This window comes from Rattus norvegicus, chromosome 20 (genome assembly GCF_021556685.1).
Source record: "Rattus norvegicus strain SHRSP/BbbUtx chromosome 20, alternate assembly SHRSP_T2T, whole genome shotgun sequence".
Classification (NCBI taxonomy): Eukaryota; Metazoa; Chordata; class Mammalia; order Rodentia; family Muridae; genus Rattus; species Rattus norvegicus.
In genome coordinates this window covers 47,710,527-47,723,638 of record NC_141553.1, presented here as the reverse complement: position 1 = coordinate 47,723,638, position 13,112 = coordinate 47,710,527, and the positions used below count along the sequence as shown (strand labels likewise).

The 13,112-nt window shown below is 45.9% G+C and overlaps 1 protein-coding gene and 1 long non-coding RNA gene across 5 annotated transcripts in view; both read right to left on the bottom strand.

Moving 5' to 3' along the window:
• The window catches only part of LOC147998727 (uncharacterized), a 51,126-nt gene extending 44,632 nt beyond the window's left edge, over positions 1-6,494 (bottom strand). The window contains exon 1 of the long non-coding RNA XR_015645923.1: positions 6,060-6,494. This is a non-coding gene — a long non-coding RNA (uncharacterized LOC147998727). The remainder of the gene's footprint in view (positions 1-6,059) is intronic.
• Positions 6,495-7,761: 1,267 nt separating this feature from the next.
• The window catches only part of Wasf1 (WASP family member 1), a 47,221-nt gene continuing 41,870 nt past the window's right edge, over positions 7,762-13,112 (bottom strand). For all 4 annotated transcript variants that reach the window (NM_001025114.2, XM_087597266.1, NM_001434624.1 and 1 more), the window contains exons 7-9: positions 11,330-11,509; positions 9,702-10,330; positions 7,762-8,680 (exon numbers count right to left, since the gene is read on the bottom strand). In NM_001025114.2, the coding sequence (NP_001020285.1) occupies positions 8,523-8,680; positions 9,702-10,330; positions 11,330-11,509 (967 nt within the window). In that variant the 3' untranslated portion in view covers positions 7,762-8,522. The remainder of the gene's footprint in view (positions 8,681-9,701; positions 10,331-11,329; positions 11,510-13,112) is intronic.

The following is a 13,112-nucleotide window of genomic DNA, read 5'->3' as shown; positions in this document are numbered from 1 at the left end:
TTTCCAACGCTTTATGCACCAAAGTTTATGCAAATGTAATGGGAGGAAGGGGGCCAGTTTCCACCCCTAGCCAGCAGCCGAACTGGCACCATCTGTCACACGGTTCTGACTTTAGACTCACGACGGGCACAGGAGAAGGGGAGCGGTGAAACCCTCCTCTCCATTAAGGAAAGCCTCTGAAGCCAGGCAGGTGGCAGGGGAGCCTCTGAGTAGCCACTGCTAAAGCTTTGAGAGTGAAGCCTGGTGGCCTTGGAGCCTCAGAACGCTGGTGATGCCTGAGTCACGGTGGGATGCCTGCCAACAGGAGCTACAGCCAGGGAGTGGATGCAGCGAGAAAGAGAGAGAGAGAGAGAGAGAGAGAGAGAGAGAGAGAGGGAGGGAGAGACAGAGAGAGAGAGAGAGGGAGAGGGGGGGGCAGTCAGCAAACCTGGAAGAGTGGAACCCTCTGGCATTAGAGCATCTGGAGTTTGCCCGGCTGGGTCCTGGCCTTGCTTTGGCCGAGCATTTCCCTCCTATGTCCCATTGTTTCCCTTGGGAATGACCATGTGTAGTGAGAGCCACTGTATTGGGAGCAGGTGATCTGCTTTTCCACTTTACAGGGGGTCACGATTAAGAGGCTGCCTCAGGACTCAGAAGAGACTTCGGGTTTTTTTGTTTTTAAAAACTATATCGATACAGTGAAAGACTACGGGGACTTTGAAGCTGGACTGAGTGCGTTTTGCATTTTACGGCCATGAGCCTGGGAAGGGCCAGGAAGCAGAATGTGGCAGTTTGACTGAGAACGTTGCTCAGGGACTCATAAATTTGGATACTCAAGTTCCCCTCGGTGGAACGGTTTGGGAAGATGAGGTGTGGCTTTTTGTTGGAGGAAATATATCTCTGGGCATGGGCTCTGAAGTTTCAAAAGCCCACAGCATTCCCTGTCTGTCTGTCCATCCATCTGTCCGTCTGTCGTGCTTGTCTATCCGGATGTAAGCTTTAGCTCCAACTACAGCCCCACGCCCGCCTTACTGCTTTCATGCTGACTGCCATGATGGTCATGGTCTCACCTCGAGACTGGAGCCCCCAATAAACTCTTTTGTCTCTAAGTGGTCCTGGTTACAGTGTTTTGTCACTGCGGTTGAAAAGAAGCCAAGGCAGTCTCTGTATGGTAAACTTCCCCAAAATAATGTTCATTCTGTTGTGTGACTTTATGTGTGTACTCAGAAAGGAGGGCTCCGTCTATTCACTGCCAGGGCCCCAACACCCAGCACCGTTTCAGTCTTGAAGACATTACAAAAAAAAGTGTTACTCAATACATAGAAATAGAATAAAAGTAAGTACAAAAAATAAAGACACACCATCTCTAACAGATGTGCCCTTTCAGAATGGTCCAAGTGTTTCCTATGAATTTTCATTAAAGTTAGAAATACACTTCATGGCCTTCACGGTTACAAATAAAATGTACACTGAAGAATACTGGAAGATGTTAAAATAGAAAACATACTGAGATTAAATAACTCTTGTGTGTTTTTTGTTGTTTCAGGTCAGAGAGGTAGATGGGGAATTTTATTAGCCATGAAGATATCTGTGTTCACATTTTCAAAGAAGCAATCAGCCTAGAGGCAGGACAGATAAACAAGAAAATCATCAAAAACTCTTTTGAGTATAGCACACACAGTATCCCACAAGGATATACGTGCACACACAGTAAAAAATTCAAAATCATTCCAGTTTACAGGAGAGAGGGCATACCCTGGGTGGGGGGGTGGGGGGAAAACTTCAATACATGCTCAGCTGTCTGTGTTTTCTCCCCTTATAGGAAAAAAAGCCAGAGCAGCTGGCCTTACAATAATGAGAAAAGGTATTGATAACGAGCCTTAAAAAAAAAAGTGTCTCAAATTCTCATTCAAGGCTGTATTCATCCTTCACTCAGAGCCTGCCTGTCAGGCTTGAAAAGCAACAGAGATTACTGGCGCTTTCTACAGTCCGGCCATGGAGGACATAAATAAACGTATTCTTCATCCAGCAATGAATAAGTGGGGGGTGTATTATATGTACTACAAGGGCCTATACATTCTGCTTGGCTTCAACAGGCTGCCTTTAATTAACCACAATTATTTATACCCAGCTTAGAAATCCCCTAATTTGACATTTCATTACAGAAATGCTATCTCTAAGTCCTGACTTACACAATGAGTATCCTTTTTCCTTTTTACTGCTTATATGCAGTTCTTATTATGTGAATTTGACAGATAATGGACTCAAAAAGGAATTTCTTTAACCATTTAAGGCTTGAAATAATTTACTTTATACTTCGCTTTAGGGAGGGTTTTTTGTTATTTTGTTGTTTTTTAAAAACAGCTGATAAGAAGAGGAAAGGGTAGCAGGCTTGGAAACACAGCTTAGTAGTTTTAGTTCCAGATGATACGTGAAGCTTCCTGCAGAAGATCCAGGTTCAGTTCCCAGCACACACACAGCAGCTCACAACTGTCTGTCACTCTAGCTCCACGGGATCCAACGAGCTCTTTTGGCCTCTGTGGACATCGTGCATACGAGTGGTGCACGTACAGAACTGCAGGTAAGACACCCATAGACATAACACAGTCTTAAAAAAGGTAAAATGTAGTGGAGTGAAAGTGAAAATATAACCAACAGCGCCATGGTTACTGAGGGTAGAGTTAAAAGTTCTCCTTTGAAATTAACTCATGAGAACTCCCGATAAAACACAATCAAGTTTGCTTTCTACCCTAAAGAAAACGACTAGAAATATTAATGATTGCCAGTTTTCAGTCAGAAGCCATTCCTATACATTCTATTTACTGGAACACACACAGACACCAGCACACACACACCTCACACCCCAATGATGACAACGATGTCTCCCATCAACTGTTACTGAGCTTAAGACAGAGACGTTTTAACAGGAAGGAGTGCTTTTTTTTTTAAATTTTTAATATTTATTTATTATGTATACATCATACAGCTTTCTGCCTGCATGTATGCCTGTAGGCCAGAAGAGGGCATCGGGTCTCAATACGGATGGTTGTGAGCCACCATGTGGTTGCTGGGAATTGAACTCAGGACCTCCGGAAGAGCAGACAGTGCTCTTAACCTCTGAGCCATCTCTCCAGCCCCGGAAGGAGTGCTTTAAGAGTCTCTGATGACAGAGCGAAAAGGGGCCCATTTCTGAAACTTCATTAGAATCATTTGGGAGTTGCTTATTAATGCCTGGCTGTCCTGTGAGAAATCTATGTGGCAAGCTTGAACAGGTCAGAACTGCAGCGCACAGGAGGATGGGTATCTGATCCAGAAAATTAAAAGAGGAACCTAGTTCCGGTGTGATAACCAGAGAGGCTTCAAGGCCCTATGATATGCAATGGATGGATGTGCAAGAGAGGGCAGGGCTTTCTAAGGTCAGATCACGGCAGGCACATCATAATTTATACAGCACAACACAAACTAACACAATTTTGTCTTTTGGTTTCATCTCATCCGCTCGCATTCCTATAAGCTATGGGGACCCACGGTGAGAGCATAACATGCCTTGTAAGCCGGAAGCTAGTGGAAATCCCGCACCTAGGGGTAGACAGGAGGAGTACCCTCTCCCTCTGCAGGCAAAGGGGGCACTGCATCCTGACACCTCTGCTGCAAATACTTCTTGCCACCTTGACTCAGCACTGCTGCGAAGGAGGAGGCCATAAATGCAGAAGGGGAGATGAAGGTTTGAAGTAGGTAAACACAGGCTAGCTAACTAACAGAAACAGGCTAACTAACAACTAACTAACAGAAACAGGCTAACTAACAACTAACTAACAGAAACAGGCTAATTAACTAACTAACTAACTAACTAACAAACAGAAACAGGCTAACTAACAGAAACAGGCTAACTAAATAACTAACAACTAACTAACTAACTAACTAACAGAAACAGGCTAACTAACAACTAACTAACAGAAACAGGCTAACTAAGTAACTAATAACTAATAGAAATAGGCTAACTAACAACTAACAGAAACAGTCTAACTAACTAACTAACAGAAACAGGCTAAGTAACTAACAACTAACTAACAGAAACAGGCTAACTTAACAACTAACTAACTAATAGAAACAGGCTAACTAACAACTAACAGAAACAGGCTAGCTAACTAACTAACAACAGAAACAGGTTAACTAACTAACAGAAACAGGCTAACTAACAACTAACTAACAGAAACAGGCTAACTAACAACTAACTAACAGAAACAGGCTAATTAACTAACTAACTAACTAACAAACAGAAACAGGCTAACAAACAGAAACAGGTTAACTAACAGAAACAGGCTAACTAAATAACTAACAACTAACTAACTAACTAACTAACTAACAGAAACAGGCTAACTAACAACTAACTAACAGAAACAGGCTAACTAAGTAACTAATAACTAATAGAAATAGGCTAACTAACAACTAACAGAAACAGTCTAACTAACTAACTAACAGAAACAGGCTAAGTAACTAACAACTAACTAACAGAAACAGGCTAACTTAACAACTAACTAACAGAAACAGGCTAAGTAACTAATAACTAACTAATAGAAACAGGCTAACTAACAACTAACAGAAACAGGCTAGCTAACTAACTAACTAACAACAGAAACAGGTTAACTAACTAACAGAAACAGGCTAACTAAGTAACTAACAGAAACAGGCTAAGTAACTAACAGAAACAGGCTAATTAAGTAACTAACAGAAACAGGCTAACTAACTAAGTAAAGCCTGTTTGCTGGCCCACACTCATCCTGATTCTTCTGTTGTAGATGGAGGGAGTTCAGCCACAAGAAGGTGGGCGTTGTTACCCAGTAGCTTTCATTCTTTTGGAAAGTAAACTGACCCCAGATAATTTGTTAATAACATAAAACAAAACCCTCTCTCAGCAAGGTAAGCCGAATACCCTACACTAAAAGGTTGTTTTGATTCTCCCTTGGAAATCTGGCTTCTTCAGTCAATGCTTCTATCTTCCAGAAACATTCTCAAAAACAAAAGTCTCTATAAGCTATGATAATAAGCACCCTGGGCTTTAGTGAAAAGACATCTACTTATTACTAGAAAATCTTTACCAGTTTCCCTTTGGATTGCCCTTAACTGTTCAAACCCCACACCATTAGGTGTTGGTTACTTGGTTAGTTAATCTTTATTTAAAAAGTATACACACTAGGGACTGGAGAGAGGCCTCAGTGGGCAACGTGCCTGCCACATACGCCGAAGGACCAGAGTTTGGGTACCAAGAGTAAACCTCGGTGCACTGGTACACATCTGTGATCTTAGTGCTCCTATGTTCGGATGGGAGCTGGAGACAGAGGAACTCTGGAAGCTTGCAGGCCAGTGAGCCTGGTGCATGCAGTGGCCAGCAGTGCGAGTGCATTCTCTAAACAAGGTAGAAGGTGAGGACTGACACAAGCTGCCTTCTGGCCTCTACATGTGTACATGACATGTGTGCCCCACCCCACACATGCACATCACAGGAATAGACACATACAAATATTTCTTAAAAAAATGCAAGTTACAACTTTTTAATTCTAAGTACACTTAAGAAGACAGACTTCAAACTGTCATATCTTAAGTTAAATCTGATACTATATTTCCCTAAGGCTGGAAAGGAACCTTGAGTGGTTATTTAAACTCTTGTTTGAAACCTGTGGTTCTCAACCTGGGGGTCAAATACCCTTTCACGGGGTTGCGAACCAGGTCTTTACATTACGATTTGTATATTGCAAAATTCCAATCGTGAAGTAGCAATGAAAATAACTTTATGGCCGGGGGTCACCAGGACATGAGGAACTGTAGTCAAGGGTCACAGCATTAGGAAGGTTGAAAAACACTGCTCTAAACTAAGCTACCTAAAAGAGTGAATCAAAGCTTTTGTTAAGCCATTAGGAATTTTTTATACACAAACTGAATTGGCATAGTCCAACTTCGTTCATCATTTCTACTTTTCAAAGATCACAGGCTATTTGCTTGAATACCTCCCATATTATCACGTTAGCAGTGTCCTTATAAATCAACCTATTTCCCCAACAATGTTTCATGAAAGAACTCACCTCACACTTAGATGCAAGCCAGTAAGCACTCGCGTTTTCCTTCAAGGCTCGGTTTACAGCCGCCATTTGCAGTAACTCTGGGAGGCAGGTGCACTGGGCTTGGCTGCTTTAACACGGTCCCTTCTTGGTGCCATTCTCTACGAGGATTCTGCTCTGTTCGACAGCATGGAGATGGGAAACGGAGAGGGGGAGGGACATCCAGGGAGAGGCACTCCCGTAGATCTGGTAACAGCTTTGCTGATCATGTCCCAGGTCAAAGCATATCTTAGAGGCTCCTAGTTACATGGGTGCAGGAACACAAATCTCGATGGTGAGAACTGGCAACTGACGTGCAAGATGTGGGTATGGACAGGGCTGAGAGTGAGGTCACTCGAAAAAACAAAGCAAAGTCAGCCAGCCAGCCAGCCAGCCAGCCAGCCAGCCAGCCAGCCAGCCAGCCAGCCAGCCAATCAACCAGCCAGCCAGCCAGCCAGCCAGCCAATCAACCAGCCAGCCAGCCAGCCAGCCAGCCAATCAACCAGCCAGCCAGCCAACCAATCAACCAGCCAGCCAACCAACCAACCAATCAACCAGCCAGCCAGCCAACCAACCAACCAATCAACCAGCCAGCCAGCCAGCCAGCCAGCCAGCCAGCCAGCCAGCCAACCAACCAATCAACCAGCCAGCCAGCCAGCCAGCCAACCAACCAATCAGCCAGCCAGCCAGCCAGCCAGCCAGCCAGCCAGCCAGCCAGCCAGCCAGCCAGCCAACCAATCAACCAGCCAGCCAGCCAGCCAGCCAACCAATCAACCAGCCAGCCAGCCAACCAACCAATCAACCAGCCAGCCAGCCAGCCAACCAATCAACCAGCCAGCCAGCCAACCAACCAATCAACCAGCCAGCCAGCCAACCAACCAATCAACCAGCCAGCCAGCCAACCAACCAATCAACCAGCCAGCCAGCCAACCAACCAACCAACCAGCCAGCCAGCCAACCAACCAATCAACCAGCCAGCCAGCCAACCAACCAATCAACCAGCCAGCCAGCCAGCCAGCCAATCAACCAGCCAGCCAACCAACCAACCAGCCAGCCAGCCAGCCAACCAATCCAGCCAGCCAGCCAGCCAACCAACCAATCCTTCCAGCCAGCCAGCCAACCAACCAATCAACCAGCCAGCCAGCCAGCCAACCAACCAATCAACCAGCCAGCCAGCCAACCAACCAATCAACCAGTCAGCCACTCAGCCAGTCAACCGACCGACCAACCAGCCAGGCTCCATTTAGTTTAGCTTTTGTTTCGTCCTACTGAGAGCAGACCTTACCACGCACGCAGACTGACCTCATCCGCTCATCCTGACAGCTTGGCCAGCACTGCGGGCCAGCGAGTCACAGCTGGCTCCTCAGCACCTTTAACACAAGTAAGCCGACATTAACGGTGCCTCTTGTCACCTTGCGCCGACTCAACCACTCGCCATCACACAGGCGGCAGGAGTGCTGTCACACTGACAACACGGCAGGTGGAAGGGGACGGCAACCTGGAATGTTAACACCATGAGGGACAGAGACACCGAAGTGTGCAGCTCCAGAAATCATGGCATAAACGCCCCCTTAAGTAAGAGGCCGCTTGTACTTTAAAACCGAGGAACTGATGGAGCTGGAGTTGTTCCCTGAAATCTCTCACACGTTTGCTTACCAGCGGATTCATTCAGAGGGCGACACCCGAGAGCCTTTAAAATGAACCGTTTATTACATCAGATTGTAATTCTCACATTATGTAAGTTACACGTATGCTTATTCTGAGTATCTCACATGGAAAAATTTAAACTTCTATAGGCAAGCAAAACTGTACCACACAATAGATAAGTGGGGAAGGGTTCTGCTAAACGTTCAAATAAGGCAAGTATTTAAAAACAATAAAATGGTAACAAAAACTAACCACTCCTTTAAGAGAATCCAACACTACAAGCTACATGTTCTTTCTGAGTGCGTTCGGGTAATCGAGGCAGTGTGTCTTCATTGAGAACATCAAGAAACGGAATAAGGCTCAACCACGGACAGAGCTGCCTTCAAGATTCCATTCTCGGTTGTGTTCTTCAAATTTAAAAGAAAAAAACATCACAAAGTGCACAATTAAGGTCTATCAAAAACTGAATCTGCTACTCTAATAACTGCTGTCCATGCTTAATACTTAGTAGTTTATTGGGCCAAATTATATTTTCCGGGGTGGGGGGGATGAAGATAAGCCACTGTGAAATATTTAGTTTGAAATATATGCTAATACTTCTCATAGAAATCAAAAATTATGGAGAAGGGTTATTCATCATGGGGAATAGGAAGCAAAACACTAGAATGACCGAACATTTTCAAAGATCAAGCGCCACAGAGGACATGTGCATTCAGCCTTGCAACACGGAGCGACGTGGCCCTCTCACTCAAGCCAGTCTACTTCATCGAACTCCGAGTCGTCCACGGCGACTCGGCCCTCTCACTCCAGCCAGTCTACTTCATCGAACTCCGAGTCGTCTTCCGAGTCGCTGTACTCCACAGCGATGCGGCGTGACAGGATGGTGGCCACGTCGTTTTCAATCCGCTCATGCTTTGCTTCCTGTTCACGCTGCTCTTCCACTTTGCGAAGCTGAATGCCTGACGGAGCAAAGCCAGACCGATCGCTTTAAGTCAGATCGCAAAGCTAGGCGCGGTCCTTCTGGATTAAACCCAAAAGGTCTGAGGACCGCTGATAAGACGATAAAAAGCAACCCCCACTGAGAACGAACGTGAAGGAATCATATTTGAGTTGCTAGGCCTTTGGTTACATGATCATCTACCTGTGACTTGGATACTGACCCCGCCCCACCGAGCTGGTCCTGCAAGTATCTGTTTGTCCACCGTGCTCTATTATACCTCCCCCTAAGAGGGTAACAAGACGACACGGTCTATCACCTCTGTGGGCAAATAAACACAGGAATCTGTGGCCTTAATGTCTCCTGAGCCTGAAGGAAAGGCACCATTAATTCTGGACTCCTGCTTAGGAAAATGTTAAGAAATAAATCAACATGGCCTTTCTGGTTTCTAAGAGAAGAACCAACCTTAATCCTTTGAGGCATCTGGCAAATGAGTGTCAAACCCCAAATACTAGTCTACATTGGGAATGCCATTTTAAGAAGGTTAATATAAGTATTAGAATTTCTATTGTTTCCTGTATCATAGAAGCCCAACGCTGTAAATTTCTTTTTATACAGTCTCACTGTAGCCTAGTCTGGTACGGGACTAAGCGTAGCCAAGAATCACCTAGGAACGTCTGATTCCCCCGCTGTCTCTACTTCCCCAGGGCTGGGATTACAAACCTTCGGGCTTATGTAGCACTCGGGATCCAGCCCAGGGCTCTGCACATGCTAGGCAAGCACTCCTAACAACTGAGCCACATTCCCAACCCCAGTGCTGTCAAGTTCTCATTCGTTTGAAGAAACCCTCCTGGTTAAATGTGTTCTGTTTTTCCTGAAAGTCATTTAAAATCTAAGTTCTACTTAGCTAGCCTGCTTCCTAAATACCATACGTACCAACACACGACCACCTAAAAGCTTATAGGTGTGGACCACTGGATGGTCTCCAGCGCTGCACTAACTACGCATGCGCTCTCCCTGGCGCTGCCGCGAGTGTAGATTACCTTTCCGTATGGCCTCCAGCAGCACACTCCTCGCGTCACTGATCACGGGTAGGGTGGAAGGATGGCGCTTTGGCTCAGAGGCAGGCAGGACTTGTGAAGGTGGGGACGGAGGCATTAATGGAGCATGGGGACCAGGGGCAGGAGATGGAGTTGGGTGGAGCCCAGAGGGAGGATGCGCAAGAGCTGCGACCGTGACAGGTGATGATGGCCGAATGCCTGGAGGAGGCAGAGGCGGCGGCGGCGGGGGCGGAGGCAGCCCCTGCACTTCACCTTGTGGGAGTGGATGAACGGGTACAGTCTCACACACTGGGGCGGCTCTGGCTACCGGGGGAGAGGGCTGTACTAGAGGAGGAGCGATTGGAGGAGGAGCTGGGTGAAGGACACCAGGGGCAATCTGAAGAGGGGCTGGAGGCGGGGGCACTGCTGGGGCCTGCAAGGCAGGGGCTGGAGGAGGAGGCGGGGGAGGCACCGGTGGGGGAGGAGTTGAGGTCATGGAAGCTCTCAGTGAGGAGGTGGACAGGGCAGACGGGAGAGGTGGTGGAGGAGGTGGGGGCGTGGGGCTCACAAACACGGGTGTTCTGCCTGCAGCTGGGGACTGGGGACGATTCTCTATCAAACCCGCAGCAGAGCTGAAACGACAGACACCCTAGACTTCAGTGACCGGCAAGCTGAGGAAGGAGACTGCAGAAGCAGTAAACCACTGTAGCTGCCCCTCAGTAAACCCACTAACAGGCTCCCATGGAAGCCTTCAACTATTTAACATTATTGCAAAGAAGTAGAAGTGCACAAATTCGCGTGAGGCTTTGGTTTATAATAATCAAACTTTCCCAACAGCCTCGATGTTGTAATTTCACGTCTCCTCGGGAGTTCCCTGCTTACCTCAGTAAATAGTGTTCAGTTCTACGCTGTGACAGGAGGAGGGGCTGCAGTGACCCCCCCCCCCCATGCACACACACACCGACTGCACTGACTTACAGCAGTGTTTGGCTAATGTGATGATGGCGTTGTGTACCGAGGCTGTTTCGGCTCATCATGTCATTTCAGTGAAGCCAATGCCAGCTCATTAAAAACCACAAAGGAAACTCACACCTCTTTCTTCCTAGGGCTGACAGACCAAATAAGCCAGTGATAGAGGCTTTGGTGGCTTATCCTGTTTTAAATGGGAAAGCTGGTCTGTATTTATTTCTCTATCAGGAAATCTCTTTTTCTAAGTTGGACAACTGATCGCATAAAATTTAAAACAGCCTTACTGAAATACTGCCACGAGCGACTTCCTACCATCCTGAGGCCGCCAGACTGTAAGACTTCATCTTTCCTTGATAACTATATACAATCATGCCAGTTAACAAAGCTGTAATCACACACGAAGACACTGATCCTGAAAGCAATTAGCTAAACGTCCCCAGGAGACCATGCCAGCTCTAACGAGAGGAAAGCGACCACAGGTCATGTCTAAAGGCACTAGCTCCTGTGTTTGTCATTTATGGATGGTCTCCGGCAGCTCCCACACAAAGATGGCAGACTTGTGATAAAGTGTTTATCCAGAGAGCCTAAAATGTTTACTACTGATCCTTCAAAGGGAAAGCTCGCTGATCCCCGAGACAAAGCGTCATGGCTGCCCCACATACCTGACACAGGTGGGGGTGGGTCTTGCATCCCCTGCTGCATGCATTGGTGGAGGTGGAGGTGGTTCATGGGGTCTGACTAAGACCCTCTCCTCAGCTCTGCTTAGGAGTTCACTCATCTGACTGAATGGCAAGGCAGAGAGTGAGTAAGATCCATCCATGTGGTCCACGTATGTCTGCGGCCTTAAAGAAATACACAGCATCAGTGTGAAACACAGCATCAGTGTGAAACACAGTATCAGTATCAGTGTGAAACACACAGTATCAGTATCAGTGTGAAACACAGTATCAGTGTGAAACACACAGCATCAGTGTGAAACACACAGCATCAGTGTGAAATACACAGTATCAGTGTGAAACACACAGCATCAGTGTGAAACACACAGTATCAGTATCAGTGTGAAACACAGTATCAGTGTGAAACACACAGCATCAGTGTGAAATACACAGCATCAGTGTGAAACACACAGCATCAGTGTGAAATACACAGTAACACACAGCATCAGTGTGAAATACACAGTATCAGTGTGAAACACACAGCATCAGTGTGAAACACACAGCATCAGTGTGAAAAACACAGCATCAGTGTGAAACACACAGCATCAGTGTGAAACACACAGTATCAGTCTGAAACACACAGTATCAGTATCAGTGTGAAACACAGTATCAGTGTGAAACACACAGCATCAGTGTGAAATACACAGTATCAGTGTGAAACACACAGCATCAGTGTGAAACACACAGTATCAGTGTGAAACACACAGCATCAGTGTGAAACACACAGTATCAGTGTGAAACACACAGTATCAGTATCAGTGTGAAACACAGTATCAGTGTGAAACACACAGTATCAGTGTGAAACACAGTATCAGTGTGAAACACACAGTATCAGTGTGAAACACAGTATCAGTGTGAAACACACAGCACCAGTGTGTCTGTTAGAAACTGTAGCTCCACAGTCAATCTCTTCAGTGCCGTAGTTTATTTCTGTGTGACTTGTATTAACCAATGACTGATGAGCGAAGTATAAAGTGGAACTTATCACCACTCGGACATTCTGTTGTCTTAAACTAATGGCTTCCAAAACTCTTGTAATGAGAACAAACTCTCCCTGCTTCTAGAGTCAGAGAGAGGCAAGAAAACTCAGAAGACAGCCGGGTAACATGAGATTTAGATAAACAAGACTCTAGGTGAGCACGTGAGGGTTTGTGATGGCAGCACACTCCGGGAGCACAGCTGGCTTAACAGACGTGCACAGCGCATGTCAGAAGCTCCTGAACCTACACAGTAGACGGGCCGGACGTCACCCATGTCTAACCGTAGCAGAAATGCTTACTACATGGGGTGTTTTTTGTTTTTTTTTTTTTTAATTTCTGCTTTTCAGTTTAAGCAGCTAAATAGTATCTCTCAGATATGTTTGCTCTTAAAATAGGCCCCGAAATTTTAGTTATGCCTCCAAGACTTTCTATGTGTTTTTAAAAGGAAACATTACATTATTTTCCAATAAAATCAGTATGGCAACATATACATAGGTTTTTTTTTTCTTTTCCACAGAGGCTTGAAAGTCTGTCTGTTACGGTAGCAGGTTACTTAGATAGGGCTCCTGGCCACTGAGAAAGGAACAGGATCTAACCCACATGTCTGTAAAAGAAAGTAATTCTGTCTGAAATCCCTGACGTATCTGAACTTAAGGATGTGGAAAAGAAAGGAAGTCGGGGGACAGAGAAAAAACAAAGTCAAACTTCTTCTTAACTCCTGCTTCCTATGAGACAAGAATCAATACTAA